The sequence below is a fragment of the Cariama cristata genome, unplaced genomic scaffold (assembly GCF_000690535.1).
Source record: "Cariama cristata isolate BGI_N322 unplaced genomic scaffold, ASM69053v1 scaffold24375, whole genome shotgun sequence".
In the NCBI taxonomy this organism is placed as follows: Eukaryota; Metazoa; Chordata; class Aves; order Cariamiformes; family Cariamidae; genus Cariama; species Cariama cristata.
Genome location: NW_009618471.1, coordinates 1 through 23,810, shown reverse-complemented (window position 1 = coordinate 23,810; position 23,810 = coordinate 1). Strand labels below are relative to the sequence as shown.

The 23,810-nt window shown below is 36.9% G+C and overlaps 1 protein-coding gene across 1 annotated transcript in view; it reads right to left on the bottom strand.

Moving 5' to 3' along the window:
• Positions 1-22,930, bottom strand: part of WDR36 (WD repeat domain 36) — a gene marked incomplete at its 3' end in the record, with an annotated part of 26,468 nt that extends 3,538 nt beyond the window's left edge. The window contains exons 1-16 of the mRNA XM_009700882.1: positions 22,882-22,930; positions 19,853-19,953; positions 19,240-19,357; positions 18,211-18,343; positions 16,478-16,532; positions 15,512-15,644; positions 13,624-13,799; positions 13,144-13,264; positions 10,923-10,988; positions 9,873-9,956; positions 8,214-8,368; positions 6,952-7,066; positions 5,508-5,673; positions 5,125-5,233; positions 4,364-4,443; positions 477-584 (exon numbers count right to left, since the gene is read on the bottom strand). Of these exons, the coding sequence (XP_009699184.1) occupies positions 477-584; positions 4,364-4,443; positions 5,125-5,233; positions 5,508-5,673; positions 6,952-7,066; positions 8,214-8,368; positions 9,873-9,956; positions 10,923-10,988; positions 13,144-13,264; positions 13,624-13,799; positions 15,512-15,644; positions 16,478-16,532; positions 18,211-18,343; positions 19,240-19,357; positions 19,853-19,909 (1,676 nt within the window). The remainder of the gene's footprint in view (positions 1-476; positions 585-4,363; positions 4,444-5,124; positions 5,234-5,507; positions 5,674-6,951; positions 7,067-8,213; positions 8,369-9,872; positions 9,957-10,922; positions 10,989-13,143; positions 13,265-13,623; positions 13,800-15,511; positions 15,645-16,477; positions 16,533-18,210; positions 18,344-19,239; positions 19,358-19,852; positions 19,954-22,881) is intronic.
• Between the last annotated feature and the right edge of the window lie 880 nt (positions 22,931-23,810).

The following is a 23,810-nucleotide window of genomic DNA, read 5'->3' as shown; positions in this document are numbered from 1 at the left end:
GGAAATTGAACTGAAACACATTTTACATCTGTGCTGATCTATCATCAATAAACAGAAATAATCGCAGCTTCCAAATTCTACTCAGGAGTTTCAGACAACATTGTATACCAGGACAGGAAGAAAAGCCCTTCAGAAAGTAACACTATATGAGCACTGACATTTCAAAAGGGGTAAAAAAACCTCCAGTAAAATCGAAGAAAAACTTTAGGAATGGCATAACAGGAATTCTTTAGGGTAAAAAAGAAACATTCAGAAAAAAGAGGTCATTTAATTATCAGAATAAATATCTTAACTGCAAGAGATCTCAACATTTACAAATCACAACAATACAGAATACCTGTCTTAATGAGAACCAGAGAAGACAAAATCCTGGAGACAATACTTTTCAGAACAACTCTCTATTTGTGATAAAGGTGATTAAAAGAATTCTTTCCCACCTGAAGTTCTGCATAGAGACAGATATATTACATACTCACCACAAATAAATTCCAAGATCATCCACATGTGTTGAAGCTAGAAAATCTCCTGTAGGAGACATAGTAAGGCTCACAGCTGCAGAGTCTACCAAAAAACAATCTATGAGGCTAAGGAGAGAAAATACAACAGAGAAATTTTAAGCAAGATGAACTTATTTATCTATGCATATCTGAATTACAGTACAAATATGACTGAATGAAAGCAGGATGCTGGAAGTATGTATATAAGCTAGCATATTAGTAGTATTCAAATACAACATAGAAACTTAGCAAATGAATGGCACTGTGCAACAAACTACTCATCTCTATAAAGGTCTCTAAAATCAGCTAAAGCTGGTACATTTACCCTACCTCCTCAGACATCCATATTCTGTGGAAAATATGAAATGAACCATCTGTCCGCATTCAACTCCTTATGCCTAACACTAACCTGTTTAGTGGTCATAAATTTCATACTTCCAATCAGCCTATGCTGCTCTGACGTCATCTTTTAATGCTCTGCCATTCATTGTCAATTCCCTCTCTCAAGATACTCCATACACACCTGGTTACACTAGGATCTAATGTTCCTAAAGTAAAATTTGATTATCTGCAGCAATTTGTATTGACATTACCGTATCTTCAGCCTGGTATACCATTCCTTGATCATTCCTTGCACTATTGCAGAAAATTGAAAAAATACTACATAAAGCTAAAATATTCAGTAGTATGTGACTATTTTAACAATAAGCCACTTTGGAGTTCTGGATGATGCCACACATCCTGGCAGATGTACACCCTAGTAGACTTCTTCTCAAGCCTGGCTTCAAAGCACTGCTTGTCACTTGAGGTATAAATTTCAGCTACTTCAAATTGTAAGAACCAGTTGAGTTTGACAACTAGTTCACTGAGAGAAACAAAAAGAACAAATGGAGCGCTTGAATACTTCGCTCTTGTTTACAGACCAAAATCAAAACCAAAGGGAGAAGCGAGCTAGTTCTACAATGCTGTTCTGTTCACTAACCATAGAAAAAATACTGATGTAACAAAGCACTTTAAAATGTAAAATCTTGTGGGCATGTATTTGCTTAGGTACTGAGCATTTCTGTGAAGGTTTGACAAACCATGTTAAAAATAAAAGCCATTTTTTACCCCTGAATGGAATGTTTTATTCCTTCTACACGCTGTTAAGACACATGTTACAAGTAAAAAGTAATCCACATCATTTATCACTTTCAACATAAAATACACAAACACTAAACCTATAAATGCCAGAACATGTACCAGCTACACTGATACATTTTGCATACAGTGCACAATGGCTAGAAAATTTACCATAAATACTGTTTTTAGTTTCAAATCCATCCTTTTACCAAAATCTTTATCAGTAACCAAGAAATACTGTTCAATAAAGCAACTGTAAGGAACAACTGCAAAACAAAGTTAGCATTAAATTAAATTATTCTACTTACTGAATTTAAATCATCAATAAAATTACACACTTGGGGCAGGGGAATCAATCCACAACAGGACAATGAGAGACATGCTTGTAATTTTTTACACAAAATGTACAGTAATTGCTAAATGAATCCTGCTTGGGTGCTGAAGGTGTTCACCTTTACACTTCCTGCCTAACTGCAAAAGTCAGAAAATGGAAAGTCTAAAATTGCTGAGCTCACAATATCAACAAGTTTCTTACACCATTTTGTCTCAAGTACTCCACCCAACTATAAACAGTCAGCTTGTACCTTTAATTTCTTAATTTGTCTATGCAAGCCGCACTGCAGAAAGAAAAATTTGCCTAATGCCAAGGTTCTCACTTGTAACTTTCTCTATACAAATTGCTAATTTTGTCCCAGTTCTCAAAAAGCCCTACATGAATAACATGCACTAGGAAAACTTACATTACATGAAGACAGTTAAGCAGCATTCCCAAGTAAAAACAGATGTTAAGCAGCAATCCCAAGTAAAAACAGATGTTCAGTAAGTAAATGGTAAGACATCTATTAAAGTCAGTTGGTTTTTTTCATAACATAGGACTTAGTCATCTAAAAACGTGATTTCTATGCTTTTATAAGGACAGTATCAAAGCTGAGTCTTTAGAATGCACAGTTTATAATTCTGTTCTTCTATTTAAGAGCAAAATACCACAGTAGAATTAAATCAAGCACCTGGTTTTTAATAAAAAACCCTGTTTTTCCTTTTCAATACACTTTTCTGCCTATAGTTATGGAAAAACCTTTCCTTTAAATTCTGGAAGAACAATTTAACCTAATTACTTTCAAAACCAGAGTTTGTCATGTACCAGACTAGATTTCAGCTTGACCAGAATTTCTTGCACTTACTTGAAGAGACAAAAACATCTACTTATGTGTTACATGCAAACAAGAACTACTGTTATGATTACTTTTAAAAACCAGTATGAATGGATGCTTACCGCACAGTGTTATGTTACTAAAGAAAAGAAAGATGTAAGTAACATTTCTGAAGTTTTATAGTGCTGCAATTTTTGGCAGGCATACCATTTTCAAAGGGCAAGAGGGTTAGAAAGAGGAAGTCCAAACAGAGTGTTAATTTCCCTCCCATTTATACTGGAAAGAAGAGTGCTACTGTCTATCATGTCCCATTTTAGACTAGCATCATTCATCATGTAAGAACAGGTCAATTATCTGTTGAGTTTCAACATGCATAACCTAGTAAAATGAAAACTTTCACAGTATACAAAATTATTTACCAAACCACATCAACAGAAGTAATCAATCCAAATAAAATCATTCAGTCCCAGGTATGACCAGAGCTGCACACTGCATAGAACCTCTTTAAATTACTAACAATCTCTCTGATGTGCTGCTAAAAGAATGCACTGGCAGAACTCAAAGTTACTTTTTGGCATGTTTTTTCTGGGTTTCTTAACTTCCTTGTGTGCACTTGTGTACTGCTTGGCCAAATTTCATTCTGGGAGAAGACTATGGCAGTGGATCATAAAAGAGTATTTTTGGCAGCTGCAAGTATGCGCAAACAAAAAGTGTAACTGAAGTAAAACCTTATTGTGTTGCTAAAACACAAGTAAGTGAGCACAGGCTTCTATTTACAAAACCAACTGGGGTAGTGCATCCAACTCTGGAGCCCCCAGCACAAGATAGAGATGAAGTTAGAGCAGGTCCAGAAAAATGGTCAGAGCTAGAACACATCTCCTATGAAGAAAGGCCGAGAGAGCTGGAGTTGCCTTTCAATACCTAAAAGAGACTTCTAAGAAAGACGAAGGGAGATTTTTTAACAGGGCCTGTAGTGACAGGACAAGGGGCAATGGTTTTGATCTGAAAGGGGGTAGGTTTAGATTGGATATAAGGAAGAAATTTTTTACGATGAGGGTGGTGAGATACTGGAACAACAGGTTGCCAAGAAAAGCTGTGGATGCCCCATCCCTGGAAGAGTTCAAGGTCAGGTTGGATGGAGCTTTGAGCAACGATCTAGTGAAAGATGTTCCTGTCCATGGCAGGGAACTCGGACTAGATCTTTGAACGTCACTTATAACCCAAACCATTCTACAATTCTATGAATACTTCAGCATATCGCAAAGCAATTCACCTCAAACAATCTCTTGCCATTTAGACTATAGTGCTGCTTCCAGACAAAGAACAAATTCACACTGATTCATACTACATGAAATCTCCAGGTTTCATCATTACATCTTCAGAACAAGTTACTCTGTATACCCAGAAAAAGGCACATATTGCTAGCATTACACACAACTGAAATAGAATGTACTGAGTTGTTACACCATGTGCAATTTTGAATATCCCATAGTACAGGTTGGTGACAGATAATCAAGCCAGAAGGCTTTTTGACACTTAACAGACAGAAAGCGGATTATAATAAATTTATGCTACGTTTTGAAACTGACTCACCATCCAGAGGGAAGGTCCCAAGTCTTAATGGTACAGTCCATTGATGAAGTTATTAGCCAACGACCATCAGGACTGAAAGTCTAAAATAAAATAGTCAATTTAATGGCACAACTGACAAGTCAGTCCCTACAGGAGGTCCTGTTTTACACAGTTCAAGATTAGACTGCTCCCTAACATCAGGATGAAATGGTCTGGCCTGACCATGAATCAAAACTGATACGACCTTACTGAAAGCAAGAAAAAGACAAAAATAGAAGCTACTTCAGAACAGGTTTAAATATGTGACACAGGATACATCTGGCTGTTGGTCACTCTGGTCCTTACTTTTATGTTAATGATGAAAATCACTGAGCATAAAACTGACAAAATGAAATAAACACTTCCATAATCTCAAATGTGTTTACAACTTATATCTGCCTGGTTCATCTTTTCCATATCTACAGTTAAGACTGTTGCACAATTTTGCTCCTCAATGTGGTTTTCATTATTCCTGATTCTTTATTTTGTTAGACCCAAAGTTAGCTTGTTGCAAAGTTATAGTAAAATCCCAAAGCACACTAAAAATACACGGCCATTCGAACACTATACATTTTAACTTGAAAACTAACACGGCCAACTACTGTAGAGTTGAACTTCAACTTTACTATTCAGAGCTGAACACAGTACTGAGTGACTTAACATACACAGAGAAATCCACCATCTTTAGAATTAGCTAGGTATTTGTATATGTCACCTGTTACAGAAAAGGAGTTAACAATTACCATGTCATTAATCCGTCCGTGGTGTCCTGAGAATGTCCTGACAATCTTCCTGGTTTCTATATCCAAAACACTAATACTGAAGTCATCAAAGGCAATTCCCAGAATACCACTGCCAAGAATCATTAGCACATATGACAGTGAATACTCAGACACAAAAAATAAAAACAACATCCTAACATTACTCCAAACATGTTTTATCCTGAGACAATCTCAGATAAACAGTATTACATTCCTTCAGTCTAATCAAATGTCTTGTAGTCATTTTGTTTTGTCAACTAATAGTCAGTTGTATTTCAAAGCATCAGAAATTTAAACTTTAATAGAATATTTGGTTGTCATCCTAGACAAAACAACATGCACATGAAATAGCTTCAGTTTCTTACCTGTCTCTGTGAAGCAGAATTCCACTTGGAGAAGAAGAAAGCTCAGTGGAGTAAACTAGATCTTTAGTTTTGAATTTCCAAAATTTAATTAATCTTTCACTACCAGCTGTGATTGTCAGCTGGTTTAATCCATCCACTGCTAGCCCCCTAATGGCCCCCTCATGTGCTGCAAATCAAGGGAGAAGCTGCATTTCAGAATTTAAACATAGCATAGCAATCAGCAGAATGCAAAAGACTATTCTGTATGTCTTCACCTAACTATCCCAAATGAGCAGTAAGCATGTGACAAACATTTCTAAAGTCACCTGACAAGACTGCTTGAATATTGGAAGTTTCTTTATCAGTACAGAAACCAAATTGCTTTCAAGTAGGCACCTAGAATATAATACAAAACTTATGAGTAATTGAACCTGAATATCATCTTTTGTTTCTGCTATTGGTTTGGGGGGCTTTTTTCGAATGTGAGATTTGAGGGACTTTCTGTATCACTTATGGAATGCCTCCAGAGGGCCCAACCACTCCATAGAAAATTTACAGCTTCAGTTCTGGCACAAAGTCTGGGAGTTTTCCTAGCTTACTTTATACTGCAGTGTAAAACTAAGGCATAGCTCCTCTGGTTTTGGATCAATTCTGTTTCTTAATCTATGCCTAGGGCTACCAGGCAGTAACCAAACTTACAAAACTCATCACACTATCAAGCAATGATGTTATTAGGACACTACTTCATGATTGCCATGCTAGATGGCTTTTGAACACCCAGGAAGGTTTAAGGGTTCATCACGACTCTTTCCTTGTTTCTACAACAAAAAAAAAAATTCAGATCACAAGGGCCCTATTACAAATTGCAGACTTACAAAGCAACAGTAAATATACATGAGGATACATGACACAGAGTATGTTATGTATGCAACCATTAAAAGGAAAAGTCTGAACACTGTCACTTTAAGTCCTAAATTTGCAGCTGGGTAACTGAAAATAATAGCATATGCAAAGAACTGGACTTGCTTAGGATTTCTGTTTCGCATGCATGTAAAATATTATTTCATTTTTAAGCAGGGAGCATGAAACAGATGGGAAAATTTATCTCAGAGATAGAACCTTCTAACAAGAAGCCAAGTACTGGAAATTCGTTTATCTCTAAAAGAGCTGAGGCCAGAGGACCTCATGTTAGTGCTAACCATTTTGGTAACTGATAATTTTATGTTAATTAAAATAAAACATATGTTAACGTCGGAGCTGTTAAAACTAGCAGGGATCCTGTTCTTCAGACTAGGTTTCAAATTACTTCTGATTACAGTGCAAGATAGGACAGTGTAGGATAATTAGAGAAACCGAAAAGATTCCCAAATTCAACACAGAAGCTATGTTAAATTTCCTAGGTGACAGAACACCAGGTTGCTGTTGTTCCATTAAGAGTCAGTATTTTAAGTGTAGCAACTCTTACCTTTTTCTTTGCCATAACGCCCTCTGTGAATGCCAGACTGCATGTTATACACATCTACCTGTCCAGTTGACAGCCCAATTACAGCGAAGTTCCCACATGAGGTAATGTCAACTGCCTTTCAAGGGGAGAGGGGAAAAAGACATCTATGAAAACAAATCTTTAAGTGTATATCTAATTAGCAAAGTTGTTAGAAGATACGTAACATAACAGGAATAAAAATACTAGTATGTTTTTATTAGACTTCTTCAAGGAAAATCTGCAGAGTGCAATCACATCTCAAAAAAGTAGAGAGGACCTCTTAAAATAAGCAAATAGTCAACAAGCAATAAATAAAGGCTCTGCATGGTTACAAAGGATAATGAAATACTGACCTAGTGACATCCATCAGCAGTCCTATCTAATAATATCAACACTGTAACGTAAATGACTAACCTATATAATCAAGACATCTATAAATTCAATCCCTAAGATAAAGTCCAAGCATGCTGACTGTATGCTTCTTTCAATGCCCATATTGCTAATGGCACGCCAAACAGGGTAAGTTCATACAGAGTTTAAACAGTAAGAAATGAAACAATTGTCTAGATGTCTTTGGAAAGATACAGTCCAAATAATTTAGTAGTTAAAAGAAAATCAGGTATTTACAACTGAACTGATCTTGTCTACCACTTAACTACTAAGCATAAAGTCAGAAAAACAATTTATCACAAGATACAGTAGTATATGAACATATAGCACATGAAGTATGCCACAGTAACTACTTGTCTTGCAAGCTCCTGAGCCTCAGTAAACATTTGTATCTCTTTCATTGACTGTTTGACTTTCATTGAGTCCAGCTCAAGTTGTAAAGCATTTTAGAGGGAATGTTCTGCCTGCAATTTGGAAATACATTTTATTGTAATGCTCAAAAAAAGGAACTTCAGCAATTTGCATTCACAGAGCAAGTTTATCATCATAGGCATACAGTCAACTCCACATCACTGTGACAGATTGAAGGTAAACACCAATCACCTATCTGAATCAGAAAATAAAATCTGCACTTAACTTGGATGTTTAAGGAAAAAATGCATATGCAACTTTTTTCTTAAGACCATATGCATTACAAAACAGCTAGTAGGACACACTGAACTGGCACAAAACACTTTGCAAAGCAACTAAACATGTCTAGATAGTGTTTTCATTCTAAAGATTGCTTCTATACAAATAGAAATCAAAATAGCATACACTGCAATGCTGAAGAAACAATTCCTAAATAAACTTACCGTTGCATATATATCAATAGGTTTGTATTTGCTAAATTCTTCTGGCCTCAGTTTATGAGCTCCCATGGAAGTTTTCTGATAGTTCCAGGTTGTACAGGTTATATACCCTTGATGGCAGGCAACAATACTATCCCAGTCATTCTGATGTGCCACTTCTGCAATGTAACACATATTCCTTTTAGAAACAATCATTCTAAAGTCAAATAAGCTCTTCTGATGTCATAAGAAAGGGTACTTTGAAATACCTTTAGACAGAACAGTTCATATTTATAGTGTTCTTGCTGGACAGTCAAGAGGCTACCATTCTGAAAAAACATCTGGCAAAATGTTGTGCTTATGCTAGCGTAACTGAAATGCTAACAAAACCACAAGCATTTTTTTTTTGGTATGTTATGTTTCATGTCTTTATATATTTGAGTCTATGCAGTTTGAAAAGCATATTTAAACTTAAATGGTTTAAACTGCTCAATCTGTACACATTTCCAGCCGAGTTTCTTAACTTGTTTCTTCAGCTGCTGAAGCAGCAGAAGCCACTAGATTAACAACTTAAAGCAAGGTTTAAAAGCTAAGTCTGCTTCACACAGCAAAAGACTTTACTGCATTTGCAGAAAAATCATTCCTCAAAAGCTCAGTATCCAAATTTTGCAATCAAATATGGTATGTGGGGATCTAAGTAATGGGCAAGTTTGCTTTTTTCCCTGAAATTAATATATTTTTAAAAATTGAGAGCTTGAAATTAGGTATTTCTAAAACTTCAGGGAATAAAACAACCAGACACAAACCAGTTCACTCCAAACAAAGACAACATAACACAAAAGAAACAACTCTAATTAAAATGTACTTAAATAAATGTTTTCTTCTGTCTCCAAACACATTTAAGGCAGTTCTACTACCTTAAATCAGTCAGCCAGGTCTAATATTAATTTTAAAAGTGCATATATATATACACACATATTTGCAACAAGTATCTACAGACAGTCTGTATCACTGAAGTCTGCAAATATAAACACCATATGTAGTCAAATGGCTACAAAAAACTGTAAATCCAAACCTTTCAACATACGAAACAATCAGCCATCCTCGGAAGACAAACTAATAGCTACACTTGAGTCAAAACAGACTTCAGGTTTCAAAAGGAAGTCATTAACTTAAAGAAGCACATTTTGATGAAGCAAAGATAATTGCAATTCTGCTTCAAAAATTTAGGTTCACTATTTGCATACTGAATTAAAAAATAAACAGAGTAATTGAAATTTGACTTTGAAAAGTGACTCAAATAAAGGAACTGGGGAATCAAAATCAACCACTACAACTAAGATTTCCTCAGCTGACAAAGATCTTCATGCCTGCTAAGTGCTGGTTCTCCAGCCTGGAATAATACGTACACCAGAAGATTCTGGCCTCTGTGCTGGACATTTTCAAGCCAAGACCCAATTAAACATAAAGACCTTTGAAATAAAATGCTCTTTTTTGAAATAATAGAAAAGTTTAGCAAGTAAAATGTCATTTTAAACTGTCACTCAACAGCTCATGAAGGGCCACAGAATCTCAATAATCTCATCTTGATATAGCATGGGCTTTCAAACAGTAGCATCTTCAGGGTTAAAAGACAAAATGAAGACATGACGAGCTCTGTAATGTATCTGAAAGACCACTTACCTGAAGCAAAGACTGTAATTGGTGGAAGTGCCATTGTATCAAGCTTAAGGCCTTTCTTTTTTGATTTCTTTTTGTTAATTGAACCTTAAAAAAAAGAAGTGTCTCAATCTCATGGCCAGATCTGAGAATAACGGTTTAAAAACAGTTGTTTACTGAATGTAAAGTTCCTATTACACTTAGAAAAATTTGGTTTACATTAACACAGCATTGCTGTTACCTAGTGTTTGAAGAGCTACAAACATTAATACAGTTCCCATCAAAATTCACATGATGCTGAGCAAATCACTAGCCTATTGCATTCACAGGTGTACTACTCAACAAATTTGTTCCAGGATCTTATGCTGACATCCTGAGGCAGAGGTACCCCCATCACAGCTAAAGCCACAGTCATACAGACTTGGCAATATAAAGCAACTTGTAACACCCAGACCTTTCAATAACCAAAGAGTCCGGAATTTCAAATTTATGCCCAAAGGATATATATAATCAATTAAACTATACCTGTCTATTATCAATATACTGTATCAATATATAGATACAGATATTTAAAAATAAGAATTATTTCAGTCTTTCTGAGCCTTGCTCTCTGAACTGTAAAAGAAAGTGTCCCTTAACCATGGCATTATGTAGAAGATGTGTTTTTTAAATTAAACTCTACCTTAAATCAAAGGAACTAAAGTCAAGAAATATGAATGAATTAATAAGTCAGTCAATCAAATAGAAGGGGAATGGGGTGAGAAGTTGTAATTATGCATGCTGAAGTGTCAACTACTGCTTTACACATTTTTAATACAAAAATCATGCCCAACGTTTTCCACAGTGAAATAACCTACACTGCAAGGCTACAGAAATAACTTAAGTACAAACAGATCTGAGAGTACGCTTTATACACATCAGGAAGGACTGAGTTTGCAGAATAACTGACACGAACAGTTTTCCTACAACAGTTAAAGTGAAAATAAGGCCTACCTAACGTTTTAGCTCCTGTTTACATACATACTTTTCAGGGCTTTTTTCCACTAGTATTTGTACTTTCACTGAAATACTTACCACGTCCTAAACTTTTATTGAACTTTTCATGCACTGTTGAAAAAGACTGCAATGTTCCATCTTGACCTGACAAAACATTAGCAGAAAGCAGTGAAGGGCAAAAATCAATTTTCTGTTTACATCTAGGCTATCTGAGCAAGAAAAGCAGAAGATAAGCACTAAGAAACCTCAAACACCATAATAAAGTATTTACTAAAAATTCTGGTCCAAGAAAAAATACAGACACAGTATAAGCAGTGGGACTAATGGAGTCTAATTTTATATGGCCCATATCCCATTCCTACTATTTTGTCCCACACATGATCAGAATGACACTTCTTTTATGGGTATCTCTATGTTCAATTCCTCTGTACCCTCTCCTTTCTCCACCACAATATCTAGTGGTTCCCAGTTTCTGTGATTAAAACCTTAAATAAATTGTTAGATCCTTGAAATACCTCCATAATACTTCCAAAGCTTTCCCAGGACATACACTCCTTCACCAGCCACAATATTCCTTTCTTTATCCTTTGTCTAACCAAGACATGCAGTGGCTGGTTAAGAACTAGACCTAGGTTAGCCAGTAAGTTAACCCAAACAAAAATCGTAAAAGCTGAGTTGCCCATCTTTCCTGTAAACCAGGACACTAATGGGACTTCCCTCCTTTACGCTGTGACCAATGTTCACAGTACTCACAAGAATTTAATTTAATGTAATAGAGGGACAGAAGGCTCCAATCTGAAACTAGCAAACAAGTCTACTTTGTGGGGAAGACATGGACAAGGCAGAACCAGAAACTAACAGAAAATGAAATTGCACAGTTCATGTAAAATCAAAGGCACGGAGATGATTTTTAAAAATCAGAAGAATCACAAGACATTTTTACTATGCCAAACAAGTAAGGAAACAAAATTAGTCAACGTGAACTTAAAGAATCTGAAAGATAATTGAACAATTATAGTATTCAAGCAACTTTTCCTTGCTGCTATGATACAGAAGTAAGGTAGGATGCACATACTGGGAACTAGTAGAAATTTTAAGCAGGATGAAAGCCAGTGACATTGGTGAAATTCTACAAAGCTAATCTGTCGAGATGCCCGTTCTAAGGAAAGCAGCAGCACTTGAGATGCACCCCACAGCATTGCTACTTCATTCCTGTTGCACAAAGTTTTACCACTGGTTCAGAAAGGAATGTAGAGAGTCAGTCTCCTTATGCTACAGATATATCAGATCTAAAAGCCTGAGATCCTTTTCACTATCATGGTTGCCTCTGTGCCCTTTCCCTGTGTTTCAGTGCAGTTAGCAAAGCAATAAACTGCAAATCAAGGATTTATTAAGCAACTCTTGATTGTTACTGTGCCTCAACTGGTAGGAGCTGAATTACTGCTGAGCAACTACTTACCTGAATCCAAGTTATGAGTTGGACAACCAGCAAGAGATTTTAGCACAGTATATTGCTGTGCCCTATCAGGTGTAACATTCATCAAAATGTAGTGTAATGTTTTCAAAAAATTGCCAACGTAGACAATTTTATTACTTCAGAGTAATTAAAGACTAAATGAAGAGACTTATTCCATTACTGAAGTGTTCCGGGCCACAAAACAGTCTGATTGAGTACTTAATTTCCTAAGGGATCTATTTATAGATTGTTAAATACGATAGTTTCTACAGAAGGAAAGTAACTTACACAGTTTTACACTTTTAGATTAGTATCTTGGTATCAAGCAACCTTGGGAATATTTATTACAGACACAATTGAGCTGTGACAAATTACAAAGACACTGCAACCCACACAGCTTTCTCAAACTAGTGGGAAAAGTGGACTGGCTCCTCTAAGTTACTAAATGCATTACGCTGCTTATTTTTTCCCTGTCACAACAGAATTTCCCTAGTTCTTACAGGTTCTCATTTTGACCAGTTGATAGTTCCTTAGGAGATAACGAAACAATTTTTATTCATCAAAGACATAAATACAGATGACAAAAGCAGCTCCTAAGTTATTCTGCTTGTAACTACTTTTCAGCCTACCCACTGATACACATTCCTCTAGGGAAATCATGACACAGTTTGATACAGTAATAAATGATACTGTTTATAATACTCACTTACTATGTTTCAGAAATACACACACATAACACACGAAATATAATCTATTGTATTAATGAAACAAAGACACTTAGCTCTCCATGTTTTTTTATCACAGCAGGTAATCAGACTGAAGAATAAGAAAGAGAATTCATACCTGCACTAAGAATTTGCTCTCCATTTTGCCCATGGTATCTGATTTTTGTTGGTGGTGCACTATGTCCCATTCGGCTTCTCAATACACGTCCTGTACCACCAGGTCCATCAAAAATCCACACCTGCATCCCCCCAAAAAAGCAGAAAAACAAAAGCACATAAACATTGCCCTGCCACTAATTACACTCCCTGGCAATGGAACAGGCCTAGCTGGGAGGTGGTGCAGGAAACTTCACACATTGGCTTTCATCCTTGATCCTAAAACTCTGGAAGTTTCCACCACAGCAACTGATCGTTTCCTGCTGTTCATTCTGCCCCTCCACCAAAAAGGCTAATGGCACCACAGGACACGCAGCACAAGGGACTTTTACCAACAGCCACTGCTCATTACCCAGAATATCCAAACTAAACATTTACACTTCTGTGGACTACAAGAGAAAAAAAAAGGTAACAGCAGATAGCAGCAGCTATTGTAACTTACCCGTATAGCATTATCAGCACCATTAGTAATAAGAAGTGGCTCTCCAGGGACAAACGACATACCAGCTATTGCTGTGGAATGGGCATCCTGCATCTGACACATTAGTTTCTTCTCTTCTAAATCCCACAAAGCAATGTGTCCAACTGGGCTACCAGCTGCCATTACTGGGTGTCCATCTGCTCAAAAAAACCCAAAATTTAAATAGGTTTGCTTATTGACATTCAGTTCATCCTTACTGACTTCTCACATCTTAAAATTGATGCAAGAAAAGGCTACAACCACAAGAAAAAAATTTCTCCAGTTGATTCTAAAAATAAGATGTTTTAACTGAAATACTCTAGTATTTCAAACAGAAAAAAAGGAAAGTTCACTAATAATAAAAGCAAGAATTTTTTCCTATCAGATAACAACAAATATATCTAAATGCAGCAGCTGATACTAAAGCTTTTGCTTGAAAGCACGACAGATATTGTACCTGCACCATTTTCAAAAGTTACTCTATACCCCAGATTCTTCCCCAACCTTACTAGTCTTCACATTTTAGGATGAGAGCTACTGTATCACAAGTCGAGAAACTATCAGTCCTTTTTTTAAACCCTCTTAAGTTTTTAGCTCAACAGCTTGCAAAAATAACTTCCAAAAGTTGATTACATGTTTATTCAATCATTCTAAGCAATAATTAAAACCTAAATTCACAGAATTTACAATTTTGTTCTATTTGCTCTATCCTTTCTAACAGTAAGGAGATAAACACATCATACTAGCTTCTAAAAATATACTATAAATACTCAAGTAAGTTTTAAAAATTATCATATCCAGATAAAATTGCAGCAAATATCCTGCATAAGTGGTAACTAATCTTTTCGTTCCAACAGAAGAAAAAGCTAGTTTTCAATTTGCAATTACACACATCATAGATAACTAAACCAGACAGGCCTAGGGTTTTCTTTTCTTGGTAAAACTTCACAGATAAAATGAACTTGGCAAATGTCCTTAATTTAAACGAAGAGCACTTTACTCAAGACTAAAATGAGTACATGAGTTCAAAACAACCAGGTTATATTTACACTAAATTTCCTAACTATAAAGACAGGAAGAGAGAGAGATTAGAGAATGTCTGAAAGCCACACAATCAACCATATAATGGAATATATAACATTGGAATAACACAATAATGGAAGTTATTTAACTTTATTAACATTTTGAGTTAAATGGTTGACACAAAGAGGCAATCTTCCCACTTCTCACAAGTCTTTCCACAAGTTTCTCCAGTAGCATTCTTCATCAACAGAGTCTGCATCAATCTATACTCTATTAATATTTGCACGTTTGTCTATTCAAATGAGAGATTAGCTTCAGTATCAACAGCTCTGTAGGTAGGATCAACGTTAAAGTAATCACCTTTAGTGCATGCTCGTTAGACCAAAAAAAGCTGTCAATATAAACAGTATTCCCCAGTGACATTCATCCAGTAGTCATCCAACTTTCAACATTCTAACTTAGTTTTGGAGGGGGAAGACACTACTGAGAAGCAGCTCTGTATGCTAACTTACAGTGTACTGATTACTCTGCACTAACTCTGATAACTGTGTACTGTGTCAGCTCTTGGCATGCTGTAAACATAAACTGTTTACTTTCCTTTGAAAAAGGAGTACTGTATGTCACACTTCTACGCACTGAGTTGGTCCACAAAAAAATGCTACAAAACAGCCAGTATGATGAAAATGCATGATGTCCTTATTTATTGGTAACTTTTCTAGATTATGTGCAGGCTTTGAAAACTAAAACTTTCAGCATAAACTCTGATTTTGAAATGCTTTATCAAAACATATTTTCCTACCTTCCAGTTAGGTTTAGCGATTTTATACACATTTTCGCTAAGACTTACCTGTACGAAAAGATATTGCTGTGATGGGACCCCAGTCTTGCTGAAATTTCATCAGAGTTTCATCAAACTTAATATTATGTACAATGATATGACCAGACACAAGACCAACTGCAACAACATCCACTGCTGGAGCCTGCAAGAAAAATTGAACAGCAACTGGAATGAAAAAGGAAAAGCTCGTTCCTACACTACTAACACCAATATGCACAAGACAATGCATATAAGTCCAGGACAAATAGTAAAGAAACAAACAAGGCATCTCGCATGAGATCTTCTACCTATATTACCTTACAGCCCGACTGAACATCTGACAAATCTAAACAAAGAATAACAGACGCAAGACTTTGAGCTTAGTCTCCACTGGATGAAACAATTCCGTTTCCAGAAGCTGGAACCCCTTTGAAAAACACCTCACTAAGACTGCAGTAGTTCTGGTAGACCATTATACACCTTGCCACACACCAAGTTTTATCCAGGTCAACTGCTGACCCTTTTAAAAGCTGTCATCAGTGCTACCAATAAGTTTTAATCAATTTTTATATCTACAAAAATATAGCAAATACAACTACAAAATCATTTCTTGAATCAGCAAAATCTGCATTTTATTAACCTGCAAAGCAAAATAAATTTGCAAAAAGCTACCAGTGTAACAGGAGTTACATGATATACATACATCTTGCAAACAAACAGTTTCTGTGAATTCATTACATCATTTGGTGAATAAAGACTGCAGACTTGATGAACACAAAACAGCGAAGATACTAAATGCAACAGAACTAGGACTAGAGGAAGGGCAGATAATAAGCCTTCAGGTGTACCTCTCTTCAACATCTAAAATGCTCAAGAGGGTTATTAAAATTACCTGAGAGAACACAAGTCATCTTGTATTGCTGTAATTTTAAACAATAATATTTTGCCTGCTATTCTTGACCAGTTATGTAATAAAGTAAGACCAAAAATACTAACTTGTTCAAGAGTTGTGACCGCTAAGTGCCATCCTGGAAATGAGTATAAGAGTTTGCTGGAAAACAAACACACAAAAAACAGAAATCACTTAACCCTTGGGGATTTTCCACAACAAAATGGTTGCTTTACATGCACTTACACAGAAAAGTACATCAGTTTTCTGTCCTTAAAAATCAGTTAAAAGGAAAAAAAAAAAGTTATACTAATAAGTAAGGTGAAGAATAAAACTTATGGTTAATTTTTATTGAAAAAGTTAGTGTCGTATCACAAAGGTGACATAATTACATAACATGAATAGGGAGGAAGACTCCTTCTATGCCATTTGGTCCCCATGTGTTTCTGCTCTGAATACACCTCTTCTAAATTCTTAAAATCAACATAAAAAGCCAGTCTGGGTCCAACTTCTAACAGAAACAAATTCTTCATTTGCAGAATACCTTCCCTAAATGAAGACACTAGCGCATATTACAAGCACACCCCACTTTGTTTCTTTCAGAAATGTCAACAGTCAAAATGTGAAGTGGGACTGCTCACTAACAAGGCAGTCATGCACTACTACTTAAGAGTGAAATTATGAAGACAGTATTTACCAAGTCATGATTAAAAAACTATTCTATCACCATAGATATAGGTTGTTGTTCTTAAAAGACTGCTAGCAGCCATGTGTTACCACCTCTCATTTTCCTTTCTTGCCAGAGACCATTAATCCTTCCCCTCAGTTCTTCCAATTTATTTCTTTTTGTCTAATTGTGCCCGTACCTATCTACAAAATGATCTATGTAGGGAACAGTCAAAAATAGATACTGCTTAATGCAGCAACACTGCTAAGAGCAGTAACAGTCCCCTAAGTTTTTACACAATTAAAAGAGAAACTAAGCCATCTAAGGAAGACTTTTTGTTATCTAGGGTGCATTGCATCTCAGATGCTGCAACAGGCATCAAAGAGACATAAGTACTATGAGCAGAGACATTTACTTTTCTGTATTTTTAGGTTATTCCTGTTTCCTGATCCATAGAGCATCTACAGCATCTCCAAAACATTAGAATATGGAAAAAAAAAAATATCAGGGATATCATTGAAAGTATACAGTAGTTATAAGAATAAAACACTGAAATATGCAAGCTGAGTTAACACTTACTTGCAGGATGTACTTTAAAATGCAGGGAAGCTCACTGTAGCAATAACTTTTGCGAGTTAGAAAAGCAGCTCATCATGATAGGCATGAAATACTGCCATGATGGACAGTGCTCTACTTGACATGCTCAGAGACAACTACATGTCTATACATCTCTTATTTCAGTGTAAGGATCAAATGCTAGTAATTACTTCCACGCTACCTGCCAGCACTTCCTTGGACCCACAATCGAAAAATTAAGCTTGGAAGAAGGGAGGCAGAAGGCCTGAACATGCATTTACCATTATTTTTATTATTTTCATGGGAAAGCTATGTGATTCCAAGAAATTAAAAAAAACCCCTGTAATTAAAAAAAAATAAAATTCCTGAACAACCCCTGACATTTTGCAAGGAGAGTAAACAACATGCAACTTGAAAGGCATCAGCATTCAGGGAGTAGCAGCATTCTTGGTTCCTGGACACAGACCAACTGAAAACTTGTGCCAAAGAACTCAGTAAAAGATTCCATGTTCAAAACCTACTATATTTTAAAGTATCGTTTGTTGCATATCAAACCACTCGGAGCATGAAGTGTATCCAAGTCATTAAGAGTCTTACTTGGATCTTATATTCCATAGCTGCAAGCTCCCCTGTTCACTCCCAAGGAGAATTTTATTCAAATAGGTACTGGGATGGAGAAGTGCAGAAACTGCAAAAGTGGTCTTATCAAAATCCACTTGAAGATACTCCTCTGCAAAAAAGTAAGAAACAATGTTAGCGTGGCTGCCCATACAAATCTACAAGCTTGTCATCCCTTGGCAAATGTAAAGGCAGAACTGATGTTCGCTCTGTACAAAACCCGTAACTGGTGTTTCTTGCATTAAAGGATTACCTAAAGTGTACAGGACAGGCTAAACTCCTTTAGATTATGACATCTGTTGGCTTGAAGGTATACTTTTTCCCTATAAGTCTACCTAGCATGACAATGCTGGCAAAACTGTAGTGATTTTTATCTTTCTGAAGGATTCCTGCTCCTGCCTGAGCAAAACACCTCATCTGATTAGCATGCCTTTTGTTTGTTACAGCAACTTCAAATCTCTAAAGCCTGTGCGCAACCAACTTCCGAGACCCAGCATCCAGGCAATGACATTGGTCACACCAATAAGAATGCTTTCTAAAGAAAAAGCATTCAGGGCACTGAAGTCAGATTTCATAAGGCACTTTACGATGGCATGAGAAGATGCTGACAAAATCAAAAGATTATTCATAAGAATTTAGTCTTACCTGGACTGGTAAATACCAAGTAACTACAGGATTTCACAGATGGTGCCAAAGCTGCTGTACTGCAGTCTTTACCAGAGAATGGAACACTAAAATGCAATTTCTGTGTAAGTGTATCTCTTTACATCTATACGCAACCTTACTGGGCCTCTGCATGTGGTACAGAATCCATTCATGAGAAATTATTGCAGAATTAGGACTACAGATTACCATTTAAGCAGCAGTATCATTTAAGGATTTTTTATTATTTTTAAAGAATAAACTACTTCTAAACATGTGCATTAAAAAAAAAATTTTAAAAAAAAATTACTGAATGTTTAACAATGCTATTCTATAAAGTAGTACCAAAAATAAAGCGACTCTCACCTTCTGACTGTATATTCCAAACAATAAGAACATTATCAACATCCACAGAGATGACATGATCACCAAAAGGCTGCAGAAGGTGTATCCTTGCTTTGTGACCTTCATAGGTATGAACCACCTATAATTTCAAAATAGTAATGTTTTCATTATATGCTGTTCAGGTAGCATATCATGTTAACATAATACCTGAGAACAGCTAACACATCAGCAGCAAGTTTAAATAAAATACATGGAATGGCCACACAACTTTAAGTGGAAGATAGATAATTATCTCTGATATTTAAAACTGTTAGCAAAAATAATTTAATTAAGTATTTTTAATTATTTAGTTTAATTTTAATTCATTTAATTTATGCAAATTCATTTTTTATCTTTAAGTAACTACTTAATGATTATAATTAAGACATAAACCACAGGTCAGCCACTACAGAATTTGCTCTTACATTCTCCTATTTTAAGCTTTTTATTCCCACTTTTACAGTTTTTGTTTCCCTAAATTTGAAGGTACCGAATATCTATGGAAGTAGACATCTGTAGAAAATTAACTGTCTTGAAAACACAAACACCACACAACTGGTTTGTACTACTAAACAATAAGTAAACTAGTAAAAACCTCTTTGTTCCTGGCAAAAGCATGGAGAATATTGTCATGTGAAGCAAATATCAACATGCGGTCTGCTGCCAAACACGTAATGTCTTGTGGCAAAGCATTACCTGTTAATCAAACAAAAGAAAAGTTCAACAAGTTTCAGGTTCATAACAAAAGAGAAAGCCTGACAGTGCATTTATTTTGCATGATCACCCACCAAGAAAGCTCTCCTTTTGAACATTCTGCTGAATTTCTTAGAGAAATACACACACTTCAGAAGAATGCAAATATTACCATAAATAACATCACACCAGTAAACAACAATCACAAATAACATCAGATTGATACATCACAAGGTGGTTCTTTTGAAAAGTATTTAATAATAAATTACTGAATTGTCACTGTAAGTAAAGGCACATGTTGGCTTCATGAGGGCTTATAAAGAAGTTATCCCAACATAACACTTCTGTGGACTGTCAGAGCCCCCCAGCCCACTAGACTGGAAACACAGATGACAAATCAAAGTCTCAGCCTTAGCAATGCCTATTAGATCAAGCCATTCTGCAGACTTGGAAGCTAGTGACCCGCTCCTGCACACATTTCCTGATTACAGCTAAAGACACTGGGAATTTACTGCTCTAAGAACACATCTCACTTCCACGTTGTAACTGGTTCAGAAGAAGTATCTACTGTTGTGATCTGCTCTTTACTAACTCAAATGGTAAAAGAGTCAAAGCTCCAGACCATGTAGAGAAGCTGCTGGTGTGGTCCCAAATGGTAGAAAACTGGGGAAAAAAAATACTCCGGGAAAAACACTCTCAATCTAGGGAAATATAAAAATGCAAATCACAGCACTTAACAATTGTTCAGAGAAACACCAGACCAAAAATCAGTCACTGTGGGAGCACGCCTATGATACAAACTTACATGATCACAATCATACAGCAGCCTTCCCCATAATGTTGCTTTGTGCTATGAATTATTATCAGACACAGAGAAACCTGTACCCTTTGCTGTAATGCAGCATAGCTTCAATGGGAAGAACTAAACTAAGAAAATAAAAAAAGGTTGCACTTTATGACAGGTTTCATTTGTTTGAACATGTTAAGACATCTTCCCATAGCGTCTCTGAAGTGACTTAGGCCTACAATCAGGTTACAGATACTTGGTACTCTACATGAGCTGTATGCAAGTCTGCTTAGGCCAAGACAGTTTGAGGCACACTCCAACTAAAAAGTTCAGAGCACCAACCACACAACATCAATAAACCGACAACACTGCAGAGAGAGGCACATCATTCATTTTTTCAACACAATTTTGCATGTAAACATCTCAATTTCTCAAAAGCTTAAATGATTACATCTGTAAGAAGATGTAGTCCACTGAAAAGGGCTTCACAGAATATGCAACGTTTTTACCATTTTTGTAATCTGAAAATAGAAGCTACATTAATATGTTTACAGCTGTAACTATTCACTGCTGATCTTCTAAATCTAGTCCCGGCTGTGTGACAGTTATTTATTCTCAAGTCTATAGGTGCTCTGTTAACGAAAAATACTTTGCTTTGAGGCCTGTATAACTTTGTGGTACACAGAAGTAAAAAAACTACTTTTCAAGACAGTGTGCATCTCACTGAATCATCTAAACATAGGCTGGTGGGGACCTTTGGAAATCATCTAATACAAGCTGGAAGCTAGATTATCACCAGTACTAGATGAGGTTAACTGCAGCAATGCCTAGCTGAGTCTTGAAAACCTCTGCGAAAGGAGATTGCTCAAGCTCTACACTGTACTACAGTCACCTCTTTGTACGGGCCATTTTTCCTAACCTCCACTGTGACCCTCTCAAGCTGCAACCTGGCTGTTGCCCCTTGTTACTCTGTCTACCATTACCACCACAAATTCAGCTCTGCCATCTTCATAACCGCCCTTCAGGTAACAGGCTGCCTCTAGGTTGCGCCATATTTTTCCCTTCACAAGACTAAACAAATCCAGTTACTCCAATACTCTTACTCATACTGTGTGCTGTAGGGCCCTGACATTCCCCAGTTCCTCAGCATCCCTCCTGAAAGAGTAAGGGCAGTGGTATGAGGTTGAAAACCACACTAACTGGGTATTGCAGTACAAGTATGGCCTCACCAGCACGAAGTACAGCAGAATAACAGCTTTCCCTGATCTGCTGACCGTGTTCCTAACGTAGCTCAGTACATGGCTTGCCTTACTTACAGCTCCTGCATTGTTGATCCACATTCTGCCTTGCACCAGCACAGTCCCAGCTCCTTTGCAGCAGGATGCCACATAGCCAGTCAGTTCCTGGCTTGTTCTGTCCCAGGTGCAGGATTCTGCACTTGCCCTCATTGAACTTGGCGATATTCCTGTTGGCCCAGGTCTAGTGTTTTGCAACACCTTCCTGGACTGAAGCTCTGGCATTGTGGGTGTCAGCTACTCCTCCTAACATACTATCATCTGCAAATTTTTACTAAAAGTGCAAGCCACCTCAACACTCAGACTGTTGGCAAAGGTGCTGAACAACATGGGCCCCGCTGTTGTCACCCAGGGTGTTACGCTTTGTTACCAACTGCCAACTGGATGTCAAGCCATCGATTCATATCCTTTGTATCCAGCAGTCCAGCCAATTTTTAACACTCCCTGAAGACTTTTAGTTCCATCCACAGCTGTTTTGTTCCTGTAATTATTTTCCTCCTATAACACAGCCTTCTAGTAACCACAAAAACAACAAAAAAAGGGATCTGGCATCAACAGCTTTATTCACTGCTCGCTCCTTAAGGCCTAGGGGTGTTCTTGGAAGAACAAGACAACAAGAATAGGAGGTTCACAAGGTCTATCCCTAGGAGCACTAAGTTACACTTACAACAGCAGTCTTACTTCCACACTCATATCCAATAGTTTTGAAACTCCTTTCAACATATTTCAGTGTCAATGTTAGTACATACAATTAATTTTCCATTTTTAAGTTGAGAATCAAGTGCAGATGCCAGATGCGTGTGAAAAAAAATAACAAAACCCAGGAATGAACAATCTGTGCATACTTACTCACAGCAACAATACCAAGCCTGTTCACCTGCAATGAAAATGTCAGAAAGGCACTTTTAGTGATTGGTTGCAATGAATCTGCTATAAACAGAAATTCAAAATTCTAGGAACCAACCTAGATGAGATAAGGAATGTGCACGCCTCACAAGACAGAAAAATTATGCATCTTAGTTTACAACAGTATCTACAGAAAAACCCATAGATAGCAGGTCAAAAGCAATGGGACAATACATTTGCCAAAAGACAACCATTCAGCAACTGGAAGTTGTGCTTCTTGATATACTTTATCCAAACACACAGGAAACTAAGCACACATTATTTGTCTTCACTTCATCTCTGCTTCTACTTTATTTCCACTACAACCATACTATGTTGTCATCTTATCTCTGTTCACATAGAATTTGCTTTGGTTACAGTCATCTCCACCCAGTGATGACCATTACTATTTTAGTTCAAACTCTGTGGAGAAGACTGACACGAGCAAACACTAAAAGACTACCATAAAGGCACAGGAAGATCTATGCTTTCTGCACTCTGCTGTTCACTACAATGGCTTGATTCAGTTCTGTTTCGTTACTGTTTCCATACACTGAAAATGCTTTTATCGTACAAGAAGAGGTGAATCAGAACCGCAGGCTTTCATCTCGCAACACTGAATTATGCTCGTTTTCGTAAAAGAAGAGTTTTAATACGATCTCATGGATTGCTCCCCAAAATTGTAGCCCTCAAACGCTAAATCGCAGCTATCCAAATCGTAGGTGGGCTTTGGTTTACTTAGCAACGAAGGAAACCCTTCAGCATCTGGGAGCTCCTCTGTCCGATGGACGGGCTGTGCTGCACCCGCCAGAGCACACAGACACCCGCCAGGGCTGCCCACACGGCTAAACAACCCCCTTCTGGCCTGTGAAACCAGCAGCCCCCCTTCCTCC